The sequence below is a fragment of the Strix uralensis genome, chromosome 22 (assembly GCF_047716275.1).
Source record: "Strix uralensis isolate ZFMK-TIS-50842 chromosome 22, bStrUra1, whole genome shotgun sequence".
Lineage (NCBI taxonomy): Eukaryota > Metazoa > Chordata > Aves > Strigiformes > Strigidae > Strix > Strix uralensis.
This window is the reverse complement of record NC_133993.1, coordinates 4,348,985-4,358,015: the sequence shown is the minus strand read 5'-3', so window position 1 is coordinate 4,358,015 and position 9,031 is coordinate 4,348,985. Positions and strand designations below refer to the sequence as shown.

General features: G+C 52.2%; 1 protein-coding gene and 1 long non-coding RNA gene across 2 annotated transcripts; both read left to right on the top strand.

Annotated features, from left to right (window-relative positions):
- The first annotated feature begins 583 nt into the window (after nt 1–583).
- On the top strand, nt 584–4,963 carry LOC141953723 (uncharacterized). Its single transcript, XR_012631976.1, has 2 exons — nt 584–3,018; nt 3,869–4,963. It is a non-coding gene; the product is annotated as an uncharacterized LOC141953723 (long non-coding RNA).
- Nucleotides 4,964–5,540: 577 nt separating this feature from the next.
- On the top strand, nt 5,541–8,237 carry LOC141953237 (uncharacterized). The gene is made up of 3 exons (XM_074891715.1): nt 5,541–5,719; nt 6,068–6,240; nt 7,424–8,237. Exons 1-3 carry the CDS (start codon nt 5,541–5,543, stop codon nt 7,738–7,740), a joined length of 669 nt encoding a protein of 222 aa, XP_074747816.1. The 3' UTR covers nt 7,741–8,237.
- The last annotated feature ends 794 nt before the right edge of the window (nt 8,238–9,031 follow it).

The following is a 9,031-nucleotide window of genomic DNA, read 5'->3' as shown; positions in this document are numbered from 1 at the left end:
GAAAAACAGGCCTTGGAAGAAAGATAAGGGGCTGTTGAGCTATGCCAAGGTGGCAGGGAAAAACAGCAGACAGCTGCAACACTAAACTGTGGAAAAGTACTGAACCGCGAGACGATGCTACCGCGAGAACAGCGCGTGATCAAGAGGGTGATTGGCCTGCAAGTGCAGAGTTGACGGCGGCGGCCCTGGGCCTTCCCAAGCCCCCCCCTCCAACGCCAGAAGCGGCAGTTTATACAGAAGGTGCTGATGCTGGAATGCGACGTCCCTTGTCTGCCAAGACCACATAATCAATAAGCAATGGCTTTATATATTCTTAACAGTGTTTTGATGTTTGCAGTGTTTATCATTTTATGTTGTGTGAGTAATAAGTGTAAGAGACCTCCTTGTGTGATTGTTTTGCGTGCATGAGACGCAGCCCAGCTGCAGCTGCAGAGTGTGGAGTTCTCTGACAGAGCACCTTAGTGCCCGCCTGCTGGGTCACTGGTGCTGCCTGTTTGTTTGGGCTGAGTGTTTTAAGTGTCACAGGTGAAATATCTCCTCTAGCAGGAGGCCGTAATTCTGTATTGTCTTGAATTTAGGTGCATACTCTGCAGGGAGAGCGCACCTTTATACCATCTGTCCAAGAAGGGTATTGTCATAAAAATTATCTACAACCTTACAGAGGTTGTTCGTTTTACCAGAGGTCAGACTTACTCAGCTTCTTTATTTAACTACAGCTGGGGTGACTCAGGATTTGGATCAGCACGTACTCCTCAAACATTTTGAGCTCAGACAGGGAGACAAAGTCGACCTCTGATAAAAAGTAACCTCACTAAAGCCAAAGAATCTGTTGCACTGACAGGCATTTTACATACTGGTGCGGATGTGACCGTAATATCTGTGAGCAGATTGGCCGTTAGCTCGGGTAACGCGAGTGCTTTTCAGGGTTGGTGGTCATGCTGTAACATTTCAAAGCAAAGATCTCATTCATGTAAGGGGCCCAGAACACTGGGTAGCAAATATTCATCCATTTATATTGGAAACCCCTATTACATCATGGGGTCATGACTATATGGCTCAATGGGGAACTGAAATTGGATCAAATTTGTCTTAATTGCCACTGCAGCACAACCCACCCCTAAACCCACCCTGAGACTAACCTGGAAAACAGAATCACCCGTGTGGGTGGGTCAGTGGCCCTCACCAATGGAACAGTTGTGTCACCTTGATGATTTAGTTCAGGAACAATTAAGTGCAGGACATCTCGTACCTACCACCAGACCTTAGAACTCGCTGGCGTTTATTATTTGAAACAAAAGTGGTAAATGGTGACTTTTACATGATCTCTGACACATTAATGATGCCATGGAGGATATGGGTACATTACAGCCGGGAATGCCCTCCCCAACAATGAGTCCCTGAAACTGGCATCTTGTAATAATTGATCTAAAGGATTGGTATTTACCATTCCCTTGCATCCAGATGATGCAGCTAAATTTACCTTTTCTGTTCCCAGTATCAATGTCAGTGAACCTGCAAGATGGTACCACTGGGTTGTTTTACCATAAGGCATAAAGAATACTCCCACAATGCAGGTCTCCCAGACTGTTATATATCATTATATGGATGACATCCTTATAGCAGCAGAAACACAGGAGATCATGGAAAAGGCTCTTGCTTTACCCAAAGACTCAGTATCTCAAATGAGGTGACAATTAGCACCTGAAAAGGTACAGAGATCATCACCATGGCAGTACCTGGAGTGGAGAATTTGTGAACAGACACTTGTCCCACAACAGGTTGAACTTAAAACTGATGTTAAGACTTTAAATGATTTACAGAAACTGTTACGAGCTATAAATTGGATACAGCCATTGTTGGGCCTAACCAATGATGATCTGCATAGCTTGTTTGATTTTGCAAGGAGATCCTTCACTGACATCACCCAGAGCACTTACAGAGAAAGCAAAACAAGATCTCCACCATGTAGCTAACGCCATCTCAGAAAGACAAGCATCGTGAGGTGTGCCCAGCCATTCGTATCAACTGATATTATTTAATCCTTCAGGGCAGCCCTATGCTCTGCTGTTTCAATGGGATGAAACACTTAGTGACCCTCTTGTTATTATTGAATGGAATTTTTTTTTGTCACACCAAATGCACAAGATGGTCACTACTCATCCAGAAATGTTTGCCAAACCGATCATGAAAGGTGCCACCAATATTGTGTCACTTCTCGTCGCAGATACCAGATCAACAAGAAGTGCAGGGCAGGGTTCAACTCCTGGAAAGTGGTAATTGGGAAAGACCAGATCCTTTAATAACCCGTGGAAGAGGTTATGCTTGTATTTTCACAGGTCACAGTCCCGGTGGTTACCAGCAAGCTGTGTGTGACCACACCCGAGGTGTGAGAGGCAGCTTTTGGTGGACACTCAGGAGCCGGCTGTGGGTGCTGTGGATGCCCCTGTGCCGACAGTTCACGATCTCTTCAACTGATCATTTAAGCAGAATGTATGGGTAATGCTTGCAACTGCAATAGGACAAAATATCTCTGTCCTTAATCACACTATGGTTGCCAACCTTTTTAAGAAAAAATGCTAACAGTAATTGTAACTCCTTGATGAAATATATAGGCTTATTAGTTACCAGTAAAAGATATAGCTTAGATAAAATGTAGTTATTAATAAGGATGAAATGCTATAAGGATGTGTGTATTTAAGTTCCTTGTTTAGCAGTATCAAGAAGCAGGACCCCAAGTGTTTAACCTTATTAGAAACTCCCTTGGTTTTCCCCCTTGAGTGGTGGCCAGGCTCTGGGTGGAACCCAACAGGAGGATGAGATCAGATGTTTCCACTCAAAGAAAAGTGCCAGTTATTTTGGCCTCTTGATTTAGAGGCTGGACCTGCCTGCAGCGATGTTGGATGCCTCACCTACGGATGGACGCATCGCGTAGGATTTCCGCTTTGCGAGGACGGGCACTCTAAATTCTCGCTGCATCCAGGGTTCCCCAGCAACTGCAGATCTGAATGTTAGTACCCCGTTAGGTAAGTGTGCTATTTCGTATTTTCCTTATTGTTTATTTCTGTAGTATTTAGTCATATCCCTCAAAGTAGTGAAATTAGCCTACTCTTTTAACTAGTAACTGTAACTGCTGTATTGTTTCTAGCCTTCTGTGGAACTATTTTGAATATGCTGCATTTTTTGAAGTTTCCCTAACCCTTAATTCATAAAGTCTTGAAATAAGTGTTGCAGGTGCTGCTGCAAAACAAAGAAAAGAGGATGTGGACTCAGACTAACAAATCTGTACAATGGTTAGAGGCCAAAGCAGTCCAAATGGCACTCCAGCAAGAGGCAGAGAATCCTGATAATATTGTTACAGACTCTTTATATGTTTAGAAACTTGTACACAAAATGGCAACAGTAGGATTTGTGCAGATGGAAGTGTCGACCTTACTTTATGAAGCTCTACAACAGCGCATAGGGCAGGCCTTTATTACACATGTGAATAGTCACCAATCCCTACCAGGTCCGATTGTAGAAGGCAATCATAAGGCTGACCAAGCGGCACGGGGTGTGTGGTCATTGGATGCCGCAAAGAGTTTACATGCCTTTTTACACCTTGGAGCAAAAGCCTTAGCGAAAACATGTCATATTTCTCTGTCGCAAGCAAAAAACATAGTGGCACTTTGTCCCTACTGTCAAAAAGGCCCACTGTGGGAAGCAGGTGTCAATCCACGGGGTCTCTCTTCCAATCAGATATGGCAAACTGATGTAACAACATGTGAATTGTTAAAACCAAATAAGTATCTCATAGTAACCATAATAAACAGCCAGACACGTTATTGTTCATTGGGAAGGCGTTATCGCCTTGTTAGGGAAGCCACAAGAGATCAAAACACATAACGGCCCTTGTTTTATTGCTAGATGCACAAAAGAATGGTGTGCATTGTGGGACATCAAATTAGTACACGGCCTTCCTTATAACAGCCAAGGACAAGCGATAGTGGAACGTGCACATCACACCCTGAAAGCAAAGCTCCAACAGCTTGGGGAGGGGGAAGGTCATAGAGGGACAATACCCATAGACTGCCAACAGGCTCTTTTGTCACGCGCTTTGTATACCTTAAATCATTTTGTTCGAGGCGATGAGTCTACACCTCCCCTGTGGAAACATTTTATACCAGCCCAGGTGACGAAGAACTATCCTTTGGTCCAGATCAGGGAACCAGGCGCGATAGCTTGGGAGTCGGGGTGGTCACTGAGGGTGTTTGGGTGTGGGTACACAGCAGTGGAAAAGGACGGCCTAATCAAATGGATACCCGCACGGTGTGTAAAACCTGATCTAACATAAGATGGAGTTTTGTGTTACAGCGTTGGTGGTGGATCACCCTCCTTGGTTGCGTGTTGCCAACTCACGCAGGATATTGGACAGAGCGGGCACGAGAACATCACCGCGAAAGCATCTGTTTTCCTCTGGATACAGGGGCAGAATCTTGCTATGTCTTCATCACAGCCACCTTTGTAAAACCACAATGGTTTGGGTGGCTTGACAACGTGTGGATTTAGATTACTAATTAGCTTAGTTGGGATTGGCTCGTTTGGGGAATTATTGGAATATGTGGTGTGCTTCTTGCTACTTGTATCACCTTTACATGCATTAGTGGTGTAGTTTGTAGATTGTTTAAGAAGGTTAATGTTTTGTTCTTAGATTGACATATGGGTCTTGCTCATCACCGCTTGGAACAGCGCAATAATGACAATCAATCAGGAATAATGATGTTATAAAGCATGGGGAGGGGGAAGTGTAGGGAGTGGTGTTCGGAAGATCTCGCGATGTACAGAAGGAATAGCTGTAGTCCCCCTTGTTACGAGGTAAGGTGATGGATAGGCTTGTAATGTTAAGGGCACACCCACGAAGGAGGTACTTGGTGAATGTATATAGGTAAGATACACAGTTTAATAAACGGACATTTTGTATCCATCATATTGGTGTTTGTACTGATGTCCCCGTGAAGGTCTTAACCTCCTGCAGCATTAGTCTGTGATCTGAGCACCACTGACATGTGGATTGGCAGGTTTAATGAGGCAGGCTAATTGCGGTGTTGCAGTATTAGTCTCTGCGACCTGAGCGCCACTGACACGTGGAGAGGCAGGTTCAAAGAGGCAGAGCTAACTGCAACACCCTGCACCCGCCCTTCCTGTGTTTCAGCTCCTGCTGGGATGTGCCCTGAGCCTTCTCTTCTGCAGGGTAAACAGTCGCAGCTCTCTCCTGGAAGAGGTGCTCCAGCCCATGAGCCCCTTCGTGGCCTTCGCTGGCCTCTCTCCTCTTTGCCCAAGTCTCTCGTGTAGTGGGGAGCCAAGAAGTGGAGGCGGTAGTCCCGGGGTGAGCTCAGCAGTGCTGAGCAGAGGGGAAGGATCAGCTCCCTGAGCCGCTGGCCAGACTTTGCCTGATGCAGGCCAGGCCACCATGAACCTTCTGTGCCGCAGGGGCACATCGCTGCCTCCTGGACAAGTTGTTGTCCAGCAGAAGCCTCGGGGCCTTTGCTGCGAATGTGTTTTGCATGTGGGCAGCGCCCAGCCCGCCCTGGAGCACGGGCTTGTTCCTGGCCGGCGGCGGGACGTTGCTCTTCCCCTGGCTGAAGCGCAGGAGGCTCCTGTCAGGCACTTCTGCGGCTGTCGCGGTCCCTCTGGATGGCAGCACAGCCCCGGTGTGCGCCGGTGCCCGCGGGCAGGGCCGGGGGTGAGGCCAGGGCGGGCTGGGGGCACGGGGAGGGGCCTGCGAGGGGATGTGCGGGCCGACAGCCCGTCCCTGGCGCTGGGGCCGGAGCCGGCGCCGGGGCCACAAGGGTCCCAGCTGCGCCCGGCCGAGGCGCCGACCCCCTTGGGCAGGGCTCGGCAGGGCGAGCAGGCGGGCCAGCGCCGGAGCCGCGCTGGGAGCCAAGGGCCAGGAGCCTTCGTGTGCCGGGGCGCCGCGCTCCTGCTGTGCCGCCGGCCCTGCCCCGCGGCCCTCCCCGCGCCCCCCCTGCTCCTGCCGCGAAGGGGCCGCGGCCCCGGGGCGCCGGGGCGGGGCTGTTGTGGGCGGGCACAGGCGTCGGCGCTGCCCCGGCGAGGGGCCGAGGCGGCGGGGCGGGCAGGAGCGGGCCCGAGCGCGGCTCCGCTCGGCTCCTCGGCGGCCCCGGCCGGCCCCGGCGCGGCAGGGCATGATGGCGCCCGGGCTGGGGCCGTGGCTCCTGGCCTTGGCCTTGGCCGCGGGGCCGGCAGGTGAGCGCCGGGCGGGGAGGGCAGCGAGCCCGGGGCTGCGGAAGGAGGCGGAGGCCGAGGCGGAGGCCAGGGCGGCTTTGGGGCCGCGGCTCGGGCCGGACGGGCGGCAGCAGGCGCGGCTCAGCCCCGGGGAGGGCAGGCGGGCGTTGGCCCGGGCGCGGGGCTTGGCCGGGACAGAGGCGGGTGGCGGCTGGCGCTGTGCCGGCCCGGGGGGCTTTGCCGGGGCGGCGGGGGAACGGCCTCGGGCCGTGGGCGCGCCCTGCCCGGCTGCCTGCGCTCTCCGTCCGCAGGGGTGTGGGCGCAGCTGAGGCTGCTGGAGGCCGGCGGAGGGCTGCGAGCGCCCGGGGACTCCGTGCTCCTCTCCTGCCGCGGGGCCGGCTTCGACTTCGGGAGTTACAGCATTTGGTGGTACCGTCAGAGACCCGGTGACAGACTCGAGTGGGTGTCCTACATCAGCAGCCCCTCGGGTTCTACAAAGCAGTACGGGGCAGCAGTGCAGGGTCGAGCAACGGTGTTCCGAGACAATTCCCGGTCCGAGTCGTCGCTGTCGCTGCGTGCCCTGGGCCCCCGGGACTCTGCCCGCTACTTCTGTGCCGTTCGCACGGGGACAGGAAATCCAGCGGAGCTTTAACACAAACCTGCTGCCAGAGCCACTCGCCTGCTCCGAGCGTGGCATTGCAAGAGAGAAGGGAGGAGTGGACGGCAGAGCCGTGCTCACGGCACGGTCCTTGCCCACCTTGTGGCTCGGGGTAGATGGGGACAAACCTCTGACACAAACCTGCTGGGCCCAGCACAGGCTGCACAAGGTTTGCAGCCGACGAGTGCTGAGGTGGGTAAGGAGTCTTCCCAAGCAGAGAGGGGCCATCACTGGGCACCGCAGCTGGTCCTGGCCTTTCTGCAGGAGCTCCTTTCCCAGCACGGCCGATTCCCATCTCCTCAGACCCAAATGCAGTGCTTTATGCTGAGGTGCTGGTTCCACATATTTCTGTCAGCCACCCAGGCTGGCCACTCTGTCTACCAGCAGCTCCTCACTGTTTTCCCCTTGGTCCCCATCTAACCTAGGGTACCCAAAGCACTTGGGCTTTGACAAATCATTTACCAGGTTTCACTGGCCCTTTTGAGGGCCACTTCCTTGTGCCAGTGAAGGCAAAGCAGTGATGGAAGAGCCCTGCTTTTGTTTCAGGTGCACTTCAGGGTGATGAGATCCAAGCGACGAGGTCTGCAGTGTGGTGGCGAGCAGGGAATAGTGGGAGCTTACGATGCACTTACAGCTCCAAGGCCTCCTATCTCTACGTGGCCTGGTATTGGCAGCGTGCCGGTGGAGCCCTGCAGTACTTGCTGCAGAGCAAGGGCCGGGGAGGCTCCTACAGCCACACAGCCCCTTTTGCCCGCCAGAGATTTTCCTGCCAGGCTGACCAGAGCTCCGGGACGTTGATCATCACGGGGCTGGAGCTGGGGGACAGTGCGGTCTATTACTGCACCCTGCAGGGACCACAGTGAGAGAGACTTGGGCTGTGCCTCAACAACATCAGCTTCCTCCTCCCCTGCTGTCCCCTGCGTCATCTTCACAGGGGTCAGGGCCCATCTCAGTGCCGAGTCAGTGAGTGGACTGTGCCTGGGCTCAGAGGGAGGGACACCGCTCAGGGTTACTCCTCGAGGCTGAGAGAATCCTTCTCATGTCAGATACTCAGTAAGTGCATTGGGAATGAGCGTGCTGGAAGTTTGAGATCTTAGCTAAGGGGTATAAAGGATGGAGTGCACACATACAATCCTTTAGAAATAAACCATTGATCAAGTCTGGGACTAGGGTTGGATCCAGCCCCACCTGGACTCCTCTCTGAGAAGGAGTTTAGAAAACAAGTGGGTCCTGTCTGAATGTCATCACTCGATGGGTGGGTCTCGCTGACAGTTCTGTCTGACCCTGTCCTCTATGTAGTAAGAATCAGGTGAATCTTCTCATTGAATCTTATTAAACCACTGTCACATTTACTGTCAAACTTTGTTCAATCTCAGTTTTATATCAATAAACATATTGCAACTTCTCTCTTACGAGGGAGGAGCATCACTCCATCTGCGACAACACATCACTGACAGCAGCTGCCCTTGGGACTGCATCTGTCAGACTCCTGGCAGAGACCTGCAGCCTGTGGTGTTGCAGTATCCTTTCCCGTGACTCCAGCACATCACTTCATCCTTCCAGACACGAGTCACCAGCTCTGCAGACCCCTCCAGGAACCAGCTCTCCCTGGAAGTGCTCTCGCCAGCAGCTGTGGACACGGCAGCCTATTTCTGCAGAACCAAAGAGCTGGAAAAGGGCCCAGTGCTTGACACACAGGCAAGGCCAGGGCAGAACTGGAATGAGGGGAGTTAAATCCAGCCAGGTCTTTTGTGGTTTACTACAAGAGGGCTTCCAAGACTAGTCTGGTCTGGCTTTTCCCAGAAACAGGCACAGATGTGCAGCAGCAGCAGCATCAGCAGAGTCTCCCACAAGCACACACAAACCCATGAACATGTTAACCTTCTTCCTTCCTTCTCAGGCTCTCCCACAGGCAGGAAGCATCTGGGAAAGAGGTTTTTCTAGCAAGAAGCATATTAAGCATGAAAGAACTAAGATTTGGACATGGAAAGCCAGATTTGAGTTAGATTTTGAGACCTCATATTGTTCAGGGAGCCCCAGAGTAGTGCAAGTGCAGAAGCTTCACTAGAGAGCAGCTTTTCCACTGGGCATGATGAATAGTCTCTGCTGTGTGCTTGGTGTTGCTCGTGTGTGTACACTGAGGGCCAGCATGGT